Source organism: Haliaeetus albicilla, chromosome Z (assembly GCF_947461875.1).
Source record: "Haliaeetus albicilla chromosome Z, bHalAlb1.1, whole genome shotgun sequence".
NCBI classification, from domain to species: Eukaryota; Metazoa; Chordata; class Aves; order Accipitriformes; family Accipitridae; genus Haliaeetus; species Haliaeetus albicilla.
Genome location: NC_091516.1, coordinates 28,357,567 through 28,372,271, shown reverse-complemented (window position 1 = coordinate 28,372,271; position 14,705 = coordinate 28,357,567). Strand labels below are relative to the sequence as shown.

The following is a 14,705-nucleotide window of genomic DNA, read 5'->3' as shown; positions in this document are numbered from 1 at the left end:
TGTTGGAAATAACTCAAAATTCTTAGATTGAGGAAATTCATCAAGCTTTGAGAATGAAAAAAGATGAAGAAATGGACAGACAGGTGAAAATACACAACACTCAGAAGATGATAGAGGAGTGGAAGAATGAGCTCAGTACAATGGCAGTCTCTGCAGATCTTCAGCCACAAACTGATGCTGTTAATAATGAGCTGAAAAAATTACAAGAAGAAAGGGCAAATATTGATAGTGATATCAGTGATCTAACAGCAGAGAAAATGAACCAAAAGAGGGAAGAGAAAAGTAAGTTACCTGGGTTTTTGTTTGTTGTTTTCTTTTTTTATGACTGTTTGTACAGAATCTGCTTGTTGTCCTGCTGTAGTGAAATAATTTGAGCTGTTTACCTCAAGCGTCATAGTAGTGAAATAATTTGAGAGCTCAAATGTTTACCTCGCCTGTATCTTACATGTGTAGCAGTCCTTTTGTCTATTATCAGTTTTATTAAAAGTAACAGAAACTGCTTTCAAAATAGGAAGAACAAGAAGATTCAAAAGTGGCAACTGACCTTAAAACTAGCCTTCCAAAAAGTTAGTTTCCTCAGATCTCTGGGTAAGGAGACTGCTTTGCCAGTTTCATTTTTTTTCTGTTATTAAATGAAGGTGTATACTGTTAGCAGGATACAAAAAACCCAAACCTGAAGCAAAAGCAGTTTGCTTTGAAGATGCAGTGTTTAAATTATCTCTTTGGCAGTATATTAGCTACTGATGCAGCTTTTGTCTTTTCTAGATGAACCTGAGCTAACCTTAGTTATAGTAAATTTCTTTATACTAGCCTCGGATTTACAAGTAGTTCTTTCTAAGAAACAAAATTTAAAAATTAGCTTGATGGGTAAGGTTGCATATATTCCTTGATGAGTGTAGTACATTTGCATGTACCTATCTGTCTGGCACTTAACTTGTCATAGAATTGAAGAAGAAACTGAGGTATAGAGAGACCAAGTGACCTAGGGAAGGAGACACTATATTTACCTTGAGAAACACAGAAAGTAGTCAAACTCTGTTTCCTCTGAATAGCAAATGCTTTTGCACACAGTCTATTGTCACACATTGTGTTATCTGCAAGCATGAAATAACACTCAGATTTCATGTTGCTAGTCCTACTACCTCTTTCCTCTTGGGATGTTTTTTGTTTTAAATACAAAGGTAGTAGAAGTATTGAAGAGAGGCATTTTAGGACTAAATTCCTGTGTTTTTACTGCACTACCACATTTTGTTATCCTTTGGGTAAGTCTTCATTTTATTTCAGATTTTTAAGTTTTAATAGTTCTTAAGATTTCTTTTTAATAAGCAGTATCTTGATCGTGGGAAGAGAAACCCTTAATTCTTATAATCTAACAACCTTATTGCTGGAGTAGTATAGTCAATAAATAGTGGAAAATACTAGTGTGTACTTGCTATGGACTCTATTTACAAAACTGTCTTAAATTACAGGAATAACTGATCGCCTTGGACAACTTAATAATATAATGAATATGAAGGAAGAGAATCTTAAAGGGAAATTCCGAGACACACACTCTGCTCTTATGTGGCTAAGAAACAACAAAGACAAGTTTAAAAAAAAAGTTTGTGAACCCATGATGCTTGAAGTAAGAGAATTTACTTGCGTGTCACTCTAACCAGTTAACGTTTAGTTTATTTTTCCCTTGCAAGACTTAGAGAAATGAGCTGCCAATTCACGCAGGATACATTAGCATGGTGAACTATTTGTAATTTTAATTCTGTAGGCAATGTAGTAATAATCAACATTGAGTAAAATGGGGTGGTTCCTTCACCTTCCCTCCTCAAGGAGCAGTCCTGTATTAAGGTGCCCATTGCAGATTTCCTCTAAAGTACATCCAATTATTTAGACTTAAGTACTTATTTGCTGCTTAAAAAAGCAGTGGTAGTTACAACTGAATACTTCCCCTTATAGCACAACGTGCTCAGCAACTGTTACAACATGTCGCTGTGATCCCCAGATGTTTTTGTGGTTTGCTTTGCACAGCCAGCTACAGACATAGAAACACCTAATCTATCCCTAGTTTTGTTTTGTGTTTTGGTTTGACGGACACTGTACTAGCTAGGAATAGCAGGGCTAAATTTTCAAAGAGACTATTGGTTTTCTAGTGCATTCCTCCACCATTATCCCAGCCTCTTGCAATATGTGCTTCATGTAATGTGAAGAGGATGAAAAACTCCAGTGCACTCCTCTTTCTTTTCAGAATTGCAAACTCATTTTAACAGTGTGTTGCTACAGTTTAAATTAGTTGAATGTTGAATATTTGTATACCAATTCTTACTTTTTGTGCTAGAACTGTTCAAAATTCCTTTTGTTTAGTATAAATACCAAGTATTTCTTGTTATTACCAGAACTTCCAATTCTTCCCGGAAGACCACATCAAGCCCATTTTACAAATGCCTTGATGGGATGCCTTTGCTTTTACTTTAAGGCCTCATTAACCTCTGTAACATCCACTAATGTCTGAATTTGTTTTCTTTGATATAATGTAAGTTAGTCTCGTGTACTTATAAATTCTAGCTCTCAAATTGCTGGTAAGTGTACCCAGCCATTGGCTAACTTGAGGTTATTAAATTGTGTAGGTATGTGTAGTTTTGCCTTTGTATGTCACATATGGTGACATAATGTCTCATTACTAGTGAAAGTTACTGAATAATTCTGACATTAACATTTCATTTGCATATGAAAAGCTTCATCCATCTTAAACGTGGATTTTTTTTTTCTTAAGAATTCAAAGAGAATTCAATGAATCTGTGAATCTCTGCCTTTCTAGGGCTTCACAATTCTATATTTGTATTCAGTGATATCCACTGTGTCCAAATCAAAGGGAACTGCATATGAATAATTCGTGGAATGTGGCATTTTCTGGTTTTGATTCCTTAGGTCAATTGTTTATAAACAGTGAGACACCTTCAGTAGTACTGGAGCAGAGCCATTAGGTGTGAGATGGTGGTGGTTGCAATTGTAAGGTTAGGGTGGAGCAGAAGAGGAGGAGGTGGTGTGGTAGAGACATTGATAGCTCCAGGAATGCTGTGAAAGGATATGGATGGCTAAAAACTAAACACAATGACATGTGAGTTACTGTAGGTTTCATCCCAAGATAACTGGTTGCAAAAAGGCAGGGAATATGGCTTTAAAGACATTTAAACATTGTTTTCATTAAATGGAGGATATCATCTGAATGCTTAAAATGTTTTTTGGGGGGGTGTTAAGCCCACTTGTATTAAGTCACTTTCTCACTACCTTTCTTTATCAGATCAATATGAAAGACAATAGACATGCTAAATATGTTGAAAATCACATTTCATCCAATGACATGAGGGCTTTTGTTTTTGAGAGTCAAGAAGATATGGAAAAGTTTCTTGTGGAGGCAAGTAGGCACCAATTTTAAAAATTGATTAAATACTGATGTAGGAGCCCTAAACTTTGGAGTCTACCAAGTAAGTCTGTATTTATTAAGTTCAGATTGGCAAGATCAGCACAAAGGCTAATACAAAGTATTCAAAGGTTTTCTTTGGAGTAAGATTTTTTTAATGCCTAGACCAACTGAAGGGATGCAGCAATATTAAGAAAATATTTCTTTTTAGGAATAACTTTTGTCTTCATTGACAATCACTGAGGAGAAAATACTGTGTACAAGAAAATGGCAAGAGCAGGAAGCTACAAATTTAGTACTGAGCTTTTCCAATGCCTCCTGACTGAAGAGGCGAGAGGGCATCTTTTGTGAGAACACAGTAGTCTGAGCAGCAAATCAAGCTTATATTTTCTTAATACTGCTGTTCCCTGGAGGGATAAGGAGATTGTTCCCTTTGAGAGTCAGATGATGCAGGAGGAAAAAGCCACAAGGTATGGCATTAACTGTCATAATGCTTCCCAACTACTGTGCACAGAATAGTGTGATTAATGACAAACTCTCCTGGAATTTTTGAAGATGTATCTGCCCTTCACAGAAGCTAGTAAGTTTTATATACGTGAACAGTAGTGGTGATATCTGAGGTTCTGGGAGCTTATCTTGCCTCTATGGTTGTGGAACCCAGTGCAAGGCTGCTTTAACCAGCTAAACTGATCTTTAATTTGTATTCTCAATGTTTTCTGCCCTATTAGGATCAGGCTTTTCAGAGTCACTCTAGCCAGTGGTCTGCCATTATCTGTGCAAAATAGCCATACAGCCTGAAAGAAGAGGCTTTCTTGTTACATCCAGCTCTGCTATTTAGATGAGCACCTGGCTCTGGATTTCTTTCTTTGCTTTTATTTTCTCTAATGCATGGTGTTTTCATGGAGAGACATTACCTGAGCTTGGCTTTTAGAGAACTCAGTCATGCCTGAGCCAGAGTGGATTTTTGTGGGTTTCTCCAGAGGTTGTAAGTTTAAAATAATTCTAATTCTGTGAACCAAGAATAAATACTTGATTTTCATCTAGTGAATTTTTCTGCTCTTTTTTACCAAATAATCTATATTTAGATGCGTGATCATCAGAAACTAAGAGTGAATGCTGTATGTGCACCTGCTGAATCACATGCTGAAAGCCTCCCTTCGAGACCTATTGAAGAATTGCAGTATGTATCAGATTATATCAGTGGGGAATGGTTTTAAATACAATGTTTTGGTGGTGTTGCTATATATTAGAATTTTCTATGAAAATAAAATTTTCATCAAGTTTATTCTGGGTTAGCAGGTTTTCTTTCTGACTCTTCAGTAACTTCAGCTTGCTTACCTGCCAAATTTTATTTCTGATGCATGGTTTTTTTCTCCTCTTCAGCCGATATGGATTTTTCTCATATTTACGGGAGTTATTTGATGCTCCTCATCCTGTGATGAGTTATCTTTGCTCCCAGTACCATGTTCATGATGTACCTGTGGGAACAGAGAAGACCAGAAACATGATTGAAAGGGTGAGATGTCCTAAATTGCACAAACACACCTGAGTTTTATTTCAGAAATTCTTTGGCAAGTTCATGTGGAGAAAGCAAAAAATTGCTTTAGCCTTTTATATGGCTTTTAGAAGTGAGAACTATTAATTATACACAAACATATTGCAAGACATTTTAACAAATCCAGTCAGTCTAGTGCAGTACTTCACAGAAAGTTAAATATATCTTTCACCTGCATACTGTTCCAAGTCAGTTATATGAAGTTGTTTTATTATAATAAAACTTCTACTTTAAGTGCCCGAGATATTCTGGGCAAAATTTTAATCAAACAGTTAATAGTACATGACAATGCTGACCTGTCATGTTTAAAACAACAATTAGAAGCTGCTTTTTTTTTTTAAATACGTTAAGATGTTCAGTTTCTGGCAAATACAGCTGTATAGCTTCAGTCAGAATTAATGTGGTAAATAGTATATAAACCTTTTGGATTCTTAGGAATAGGCTGAGAGCTCCCACTAGCAGTAACCTTCCTACCTTAGTCTTTCATGGGTTTTTGCAAGCCTATCATTGCTGGATTATAATGGGTAACACACATGACAATTTTCAACTTAAATCTTTTTTCACTTTTCTGTCTATGCTGGACAGCTGTTGTCTATCTTGTACAGAGAGTGAACTCTTCTTTGAATTTGGAAGAGTACTTTGGGCTCTCTGAGAACCATAAGAATTGTTTTTTTGAGAAACTTGGGGAACAGGCTCTGTGAATTGAGAACCATTCCTGTTTTATTGGGATAGCTGTTGGTCCTTCCTATTTTCTATGTTTCTGAGGCTCTGAAGAATGAGGAAGAGGAAAGTAAAAGTGGACGGAGTCCTAGATGAAAGCTCTTCTCTTAATGTTTTTTCTAAGAATTTTTTTCTTTAAACTGCAATTCCTCCACCATTTTGTTATTGCCTCATGAAGCAGATTACCTATATAATAGGTCTTTGAGTTACATTTTTGTAAACCAGTCAGAATTAGTCCTTAGGTACTCCCTCCTTTCCAGAGCTCTGTGGGCAGCAAGTGAAAAATCACTGGTCTAGGGGCAAAGATGAGCCACTATTCTGAATGTGTTGCACATGGCACTTTCTCAGTTCAGTTGTGTAGAGTTTTTTTCTTTGTTTTTATTATTTTTCATTGAGAAATGCATTGTTTGCAACATTTGGTTTCACACATGCCAGAGAAATCTTTACTTTTAAAGGAGACCTGTTTCGTAGAGCTGAGCATGTGGAAGGAGGACTAGGATGGAAATGTCATCAGCCACAGTCTGAGCTGTAAAGCTGTAAAGGTTTTCAGTGTCCAGGAATGAAATCAACAATATTGCTGGTGCTGTGTATGTAAACTGAAAAAATCTTTAGTCAAATTTATGTTGTCCTATGGAGGTTTTTTGCTGTTCCTCATTTACTGAACATTTTATATCCTTTTGAGTACTATTCTACCTTGCATTATGGTAAATCTTTGGTTATTTATAATATCCCTTTTTACGTAAGTCGTTTAAAAATAGTAACTCTAGTATTATTATGCCTCTTCTTTTTTTCCTACAGATACATTTGGTTCACTGAAGTTTATGCATTACAGCTCACCTTATGGTTTCATCTGTTAATTTCTTAAGCACTTTTGGTTCTTTGGTACACAGGCTGCATTTGCATGTTGTGCATCTACAGCAAGTACAATCCTTGTTCATGATGCAGTACAAATGTTGACAGGCTTTTCCAGCGTCTATCTGTAATATCAGAACTTGTTTAACTGGTGATGGTAACATACTCTGTTTGACAGTATTTTAACAGTTCTTTGCTGACCGGTCTGAATTATAAGTATAATAGTGCATTAAACTTAGCATCGTCTTTTTGCAAAGGCTTGTTAACAAGTCAGAGTCTTGCATAAGCTGAAGTTCTTTACTGTCGGTTTTAGCTAGTTTATTCCTTGTTCTGAAAAATGTTGCCTTAAGTAATGCTTTTGTCAGATTAATATTTTTGTGTGGTTTTTAGGTCATACAAGAAACCAAACTTAGGCAAATATACACAGCAGAAGAAAAATACATTGTTAAAGTATCTGCTTATACAAACCTAACCTTCACTACTAACACATCCCTGAGGGAAGCACAGTTCCTCACTAGTTCAGTGGATACAGATGAAAGAAGGCAGTTGGAAAATGAGCAACAGGTAGGAATTTATTTCTGTGCGGCATATGCTGTGAACTACTACCAATTTTATCGTGCAATAAGCATAGCCTACTTGCATGCGTTACTATGGTATGTTTGTAGTAATAACGCTAGTGGTGTGTTTTCTTTTATTTCAGGACATTAATAACACACTAAAGTCATTGGATATGCATTTGACTACATTGTTTGAGAGACAGAAACATCTGGAACACAGAGACAATGAGCTCAGGCAACGGAAGAAGGAGCTTTTAGAGAGAGGAAACAGGAGGAGACAGTTGGAATCAAAAATTGGTGTGAAGTATGATAGGTAGGAAACAAGCCATATTATCTATAAAACTTGAACAATTTTAGTAACAAAGGTATTTCAGCTTCCTCTTACTGCAGTGTGCTTTTACACTTACAAAGCAACCAGTAGTTGAGCATCAGACACAGGTGATAATCAAGACAAAGAAGGTGTTTAGAAATGGAGATTAAGACAGTAACTGAGAAATGATGTAACAATTTAAAAAATTCATAGGATTCCAGTGAGAGGTCATTGCACTCATTTACTCAAATATTACCATCGTCTTCTGTCTTGGTAGCACTTATCTAGTTAATACCATAATGGACATAAATGGTACTAAGTAAGCATGTCAGGGATTGAGTTGGACCCTGACTGTCCACAGTATTTGTCTTAATGTATTTTCTGGTTTTGTGAGCCTCTGCAGTTAGTTCTTCTGCTACTGCTTTGTCATAACGGAGAACCTGGGCATGTGTTGTGGTTTAACCCCAGCCAGCAACTAAACACCATGCAGCTGCTCAGTCACTTCTGCATTACTTATGGTACATTAAACTGAAAAGAGTGTTGAGAGGGGGGGAAAAAAAAAAGAAAAATAGGCCTGCAGGGATGTTAGAGGGACCAGAATCAACTGCTGTATAGTCTCAAGTGTCCAGTTTGCTTGAAAAGAAGCAGCTTTAAACAGTGTGGATGTGAGCTTAGCCCCAAAGCCAAGTATTGCTGTCAGGTTTCTTCTTAGGGATACATGTATTGTCATGGTGTTTTACTAGAATACAGAATACAGTTTGAAGGCAGGAGGTGGACCTTTTACCTAAACAAATATTGATTAAATCCTTCCCTTTGAAAAAATAATTACACTCTTTTAATTTTGAATAGGGGTAAGAATCCTAACACAACTACAGACAAGGCTGTTATCCACATTATACAAAAAATTAGTATCTTTCTGTAGAGATAGAAATTATATAAATAATCCTTGCAGTGACTATAACTATTTTCAAATATTCATGTTTCTAATTGATATGACTATCTGAATAAAGCTAGATATAATTTTGAAAGTAATACACAGTGACAGAATCACTTAGGTTGGAAGGGACTTCATGTAGTCTGTAGTCCAGCCATGTTCTCCCAAGCAAGGTCAACACTGAATTCAGACCAGGTTTTCAGGGCTGTATCCCACTGCATCTTGAAGGTCTCCATGGAGACTGCACAACTTGTTTGGACATCCTGTTCCACGGTTGGACTGTCCTTATGGGGAAAAGGTTTCTACTGACATCTAGTCTGGATTTTTCTTGTTTCAACTTATGTCCACTGTCTGTCGTCCTTCTACTATGCACCTCTTACAAGAGCCTGGTTTCATCCTGTCAGTGGTTTCCTTGTGGGAAGAATAGTGGGGGCTTGCTGTTAGGTGTCCTGAAGCTGTCTCTTGTCTAGGGAGAGCAAGCTGAGCACCCTCATCCTGTCCTTGTAGGGCCTGTGCTGTAGCCCCTGACCATCTTGTTTGCTTTTCAAGTTTGTTCCAGTTTGTTGATGTTTGGTGCAGGAGGCACAGCTGGGTGCAGTGCTGAACAAAGAAGAGGAATCACTCTCTACCTGCCTGTGCTTCCATTCATACAGCCAAGGATGCTGGGGGACCTTATTGCTGCCAGGGCGCGCTGATGGCTTATGCTTAGCTTATTGTCCACCAATACCTCAGGTCATTCCCTGCAGAGCTTCTCTGCAGGCAGTATCCTTCTCCCAAGCCTGTATCACTGCCAGAGCCACTTTCTTCCCAAGGGCAGAACTCAGCATATGTTACTGCTGAATCTCATGAGTCTTCTGTGGACCGCTGCCTCCAGCCTCAGCAGACCCCTCAGAACAGCAGGCCTGTTGCACCCCCTAGTTTAGTGTTGTCTGAAAACTTGAGAGTGCCCTCTGTCTGCTCCTCTGTGTCACTGGCGGGGATGTTAAACAGGACAGGTCCCAGAACTTAATCCTGTGGGACCCCACTTGATACTGGCCTCCAGGCAGAATACAACAGACTAACCATGACCCTCTGAGCCTGACCATCCAACCACTTTTTTTTTTTAGCTGTGTAGTCTTCCATCCATCCAGACTGTAGTCTTCCAACTTGAGTACAACAATATTGTGGGAGACAGCATTAAGAAAGTTAGGGGAATGGGTGTGGATCTAGCAGCCTGAGAGGAAGGTGGGGCTGATGCAACTTAATGCTCCCAAGTGCAACCAGTAGTGATGCTGAGCCTGTCTACCCAGTAGATGTGCTCTGGGTGAACATGTCTAAACAGCACGTATGTACATATTCACATACAGCGCAGATGGACACACACAGGGCAATTGGACAAACACAGCATGAGTGCCCTCATCATGTTCCTACTCTTCCTAGGGGATGGGGCTCCCTTAGTGAAACCTATGCATATATAGGGACAATGTGGATCCCATCAGCAGCTGGGCCCAGACACTGAGTCTATGCAGTAGCTGCTGCTGGACCTCAGTCTCCCCATTTGCTGGTACTTGGATATGCAAACTGCCAAGGCTGCAGCCCTGCTCCTGTTGCCTGTACAGGCTGCCTCACTCACGCATGTGCTTGTACATGCAGAACTGGCTGGGAGTCCCTGGTCTCCCAGTAGTTAACTCTGTGGTCTTGCCTTCAGAGACACACAGGCATACAAATGTGCAGAGGTAGCCATGACTCCCCTAGACCCCCCCAGTAGCCAGTACCCCTGTCATTTTACCCTTAAATACATACACATGCCAGCAGGTCTTACCCCTAGATACAGCAGATCTCATGGTTTCTGGCAGCCAGGCTGGACTACCCTGGTCCCTCCAATAGCCATCTCTTCCTGTGGTCTCACTGTTAGTGACACACATACCCCCTTGGTTCCCAGGCCCCTTTACCTACTTGCCAGCTAGTCTGTCTTGGTCTTGGCTAGGGATCAAACACGTACCTGCACTTGTACCAGATGCTGGCACCGTGGCCTCTTGGCCACTGACCTGTGGTCCCACTCCAGTGGCTGTCACTGAAGTCTACTCACTCTGGTCTCCAGTTGCTGGCACCACAGACTGGCAGGCCCTGTCCTCTGACTTGTGATCTGACTATAGCTGCTTGCACTCAGACTCCCATACACACACATGAATGCTGAACAGAGTCCCTCACCTAGGAAAAAAGTGAAAAATGGAATTGAGTAAGAAGAGAGTGTGCCAACTGGGCATGGTTGCACAACCGTATTGACCAGCCAGCTATTTACATGTAATTGTCCCTTTTATCCCCATATCCCTCCATTTTCCCACACTTGTTCCTCTCCGAGTCATCTAGATCCCTCCCTTTCCCTGCATTTTTCTCTCCTGAATATCCAGTAGTAAGTCCTGCACAGTCACAAAATGCTTTTCTGCTGCATCCCGTAATGTCTCCTATACCCCCAGGGACCAGCACTCCTCAGTCCAGAGGGAGCTGTGGTGGTGACTTCCCTTGTTGGGTTTCACACCTGGACACTGATGCTAAGGCTGTCCTGGGACAGGGTGTCCGTTCATCTGCGTGCTTAATTTGGGTTCCCGTCTGCTAGTGTGCCCCTGTGCCGCTCTGGGCTTGTGGAGATGGGCATTGCATGGGCTGATGGCTCCTGTGATGGGCCTGGGGGGTGGCTGGGGTAGGGTATTATTTGGGCTTCCCCCACTTGCTATTGTCTCTCCTTTTTGGGTGTGCAGGTGAGCTTGAGGTAAATGGCAACCTGATCTCCTGTCATCCAGTTGTTTTATGATTAGGTTCATCAGGTATGATGTACCCTTGGTAAATGTTTGGTAATTCTTCTTTATCACCTCTTCCCTTATGCCCCTAGAATTATTTTCTGAGGGGACTTGCTCCACAACTTTCCCAGGGATCAAAGTAAGAATTCTTGGTTTCTAGTTTCCTGGATCATCCTCTTGGCCTGTTTGGCCATTTTTGAAGATCTCCAAATGCTTTGCAGCTCACTAGACATCATGATTATTTCATATGAAGGTTGAGGACACAGGTTTTTTTGCTAGTACACATAAAAAGAGTTAAGCAAACCTGCTGAACTCTCCTGTGTTGTATTCTTGCATGGAACTAGCAGCAGAAGAAAAATGTCAATTCTTAGGCTGATTTTTTTTTTTTTTTTTTTTTTTTTAAATCTGAAATGTACAGCAGTAAAGGAGTATGGTTGCTGAGTGGTGCTCTTAGTAGCCAAAATGAAAGTTTCTTTAATTATGAATTCTTTGTCTTTTGAATTTCTTAGGTTTAAAGTGCATAGATTGGGAATGCCTCTAATGTTCGGAATGTTTAAGTATACAAATTCCTATTCTTGTTAACTGTTGGTTCATCACCAAGATTAAGAATTTTTGTACAATTTATTTCTAATCAAAATTAATCAAATATTGATTCCCCCTATAGTTTAAGACAGCTGGAAGAAGATGCTATCAGCCTAGAGGACGAATATCAACAGGCAAATGTAAAGATCAAAGAAATAAATACCCAAAAAGCAAGGCTTGTTACTGAACTAATGCATCACATAAAGGTATGTATTTTCAACTTGTGTGGTTCCACTATTGTGAAAAGTCCCATTCTTGTAACTTAAGTAGGAGGTATGCGATATTTGGATGTGTTACTGTAAATGTTTACGAGTTAACTTGCTTCAGGGTAAACATCTTTTGAAGCTTTTATGAACTTGAACTTGTTCATCTGTCGTTGATTTGATTTGTAGATCATTTGCTTGCATTGATTTAGACTCTCAGTGACTGAAGTCTTACAACCCATGGTCTCATTCAGTAAATACAGGAATGAACTAGGAATGAACGCTGTAACCATTTCAGCCTGTACATTTTCAGAATAGCACATAACTCTGTGAACTGTTGCTTCCAGCCTAGTTCATATTCACCCTTCTTGTTGTTGTTGTTTTATTGAAAAAAGAAAGTAGTCGTTAGTCATGTGAAAAATTGGCCTGAAACTGTAAGAATCTGTGCTTGTGGAAGAGGGCTAGGATGGGAGAGGTACTCAACTCTCAGGCTCCAATGTCATGAGGTTTTCTTTAACTCAAAAAAGAAGAAAACAGTCTGGACTTAATTGTTGCTTTAGCCTAGCCTGTAAGCCCTAATAATGGGAGCTGCCACAAAGTGAATTTTCTTAGGGTTTTTTTTTAATAACTAAGAAACAAGAAACAGTTACTTTTAGTTCCAAGGGAATCTGCTTGTGCTTTTGCACTCATCAAGAAATGGTGTCGTTCTTGCAACCACTTTGAGCCATGTTCCTTTGTCCAAAGGAACTTTGTTGTTCCTTTGCCCTGCCTTACTAATGTTGAAATGTGTTCTTGCTTACCCCTGAGAAGAGTTGGGTAGTACCTTTGAAGTGAGGCTGATTTCAGTACATTTCAGTTGCTGGTATTTATATAATAAGTAAAGAAAAAAACATTCCAAATGGGTGGGCTGTTTCTGTTTGTTAATAGGCATGGACTGCAACAGTTGGAGTGTTTCAGACATCACCTTTTGGTCAATTAGCCAAAGCAATTTTGAAAATGCCAAAGAATGGCAGAAGACACCTGCCATCTTAAAAGGGTTGCTTAGGCTGTAGATTACTTTACAGAACTTGTGCAGGTAATAACAGTACTGAAAAGCAGTTCTTCTCAAAACTTGTACAAATGCTCTGTATTTAAAACAGGAATTTCTAGAATATGCTTTTGATTTTTGTATTTGATGCCCATTTCCCACTATGTAAACTGTCCAAGTGTGTTGCTGTTGTAAAGTGCAGCCAAAGTTGTTTACTGACTGCTGTATGACCTGCCTGAAGGAGTGTCTTAATCTCTTTTTCACCCAGCATAGGAAAACAGATTTGACACATACTGTCTATTTCTCAGTATACCAGGGTTGTAGGGGAGGATGGATAGTATTTGCCTTAAATAGTTACTGATTACAAAAGGGATTTATTTCAGTTATGTATCAGCTTAATTTTCACACTTTGTGTGCTGTAGGAAATATATGCTAGTACATACTGAAGAGAGGAAGACAGTCAGATACAAGAAGGATGTTTCATTATATGTTTTATCAAAATTGTTGAAATCCATACATTTCTGGTCATCCTGAAACAAAACTTCATGAATGCTTCCAAGTTCATGGCAGTCTATGTACTTTCTTCAATAGGTTTTGTACTTATACTAGCTGTAGGCTATTAAAGTGATAAAAACTTAGGTAGTCATATGTTTCAGAAATACTTCTGCCACAAAAGGAAATTTAAAACATGTATAGGATTTGTATGTGTTTGCGTGGTGGCAATATGATCTACTTTTTTAAGAGTTCTGGGGCTTGTGTAGAACAGTCAACTAGAGTGACAGGCTGCATGTATATTTACACAAATACACAAGGCAGAGCATACCTGGCACATACCTAGTACACATCAATACTTCACAACCACTTGACAGAACCAGCTTTGTTCCACTGTTTCAGATTCTGGCACTGCTTTTGCACGTAGTTCTCTTTGTGCTGTTGTCTTTGAATAATCTTAACTCTTTCCATTTTTCATCTCCTTTCATTATGACTTTTTTTTTTTTCAGTTTACTTCTCTAATAATTGTTTTAAAACTGTTTAAGTGGGTTGGAAACAAACTTATTTGTATGTCCAAGTTGACACTGTAGAAACTTTGTGTTGAAATGACAATAGTAAAGATCTCAGACCTTGGCTCACTGTTATGATCTCAAAACTTCATCCCGTAGGTCCCCTAGGTCTACAGTTGGAACCTTGTCCTCCCTTTCATTAAGAGAGAGGATTCCTTTGTATTTATATGACCATCACAAAAAAAAAAAAAAAAAAAAAAAGGTAAACTGTTGTTCTCAGTGCCCCATAACTCGAGGTTTGGAGCTACGGTTTGCACAGTCAAGAATATATTGCTGATTTTGAAGCCTCAAGACCATTCCTGAGGCTGACTCATTTAAAGAAGCAACCACTTTAATGTCAAAGTTGTCAAACCAGGTTCTGGGGATACTAAAGCCTATTATGAAACTTCCAAAATGGAGCCTCCTTCTGTTGTCATATGCTGTTCCAGTTAAGACACAGAGTCACTGTACATCCGGTCAGTCATCTTGCATTGTCAGTGAGAGAGGCGTATATCTTAATGTGTTTATTTTTTGACCTTTTTCCATCTCTGTGTGTGACTTAAGAAGTCCACCAAAATCTACCTGTTTCATTCTGTTTCCAAGAAAGAATTCAGATGGCTTTGTCTTTTCTTACATTTCACACATGAGTATATGCTGTAGGGAAAGAGAATGTGCTTTTTTGGTGTAAAATGGTTTGGTTGCAAGTGATATTTATATGCTTACAGATTAAAAGTAC

The 14,705-nt window shown here is 38.9% G+C and overlaps 1 protein-coding gene across 3 annotated transcripts in view; it reads left to right on the top strand.

Annotated features, from left to right (window-relative positions):
- Positions 1 to 14,705, top strand: part of SMC5 (structural maintenance of chromosomes 5) — a 53,999-nt gene that overhangs the window by 23,154 nt on the left and 16,140 nt on the right. For 2 of the 3 annotated variants that reach the window (XM_069777034.1, XM_069777032.1), the window contains exons 9-16: positions 27 to 282; positions 1,470 to 1,624; positions 3,293 to 3,406; positions 4,498 to 4,592; positions 4,796 to 4,928; positions 6,930 to 7,103; positions 7,240 to 7,409; positions 11,782 to 11,905. In XM_069777034.1, coding sequence (XP_069633135.1) covers positions 27 to 282; positions 1,470 to 1,624; positions 3,293 to 3,406; positions 4,498 to 4,592; positions 4,796 to 4,928; positions 6,930 to 7,103; positions 7,240 to 7,409; positions 11,782 to 11,905 — 1,221 coding nt within the window. The remainder of the gene's footprint in view (positions 1 to 26; positions 283 to 1,469; positions 1,625 to 3,292; positions 3,407 to 4,497; positions 4,593 to 4,795; positions 4,929 to 6,929; positions 7,104 to 7,239; positions 7,410 to 11,781; positions 11,906 to 14,705) is intronic. The other variant, XM_069777033.1, reaches the window with a different exon arrangement.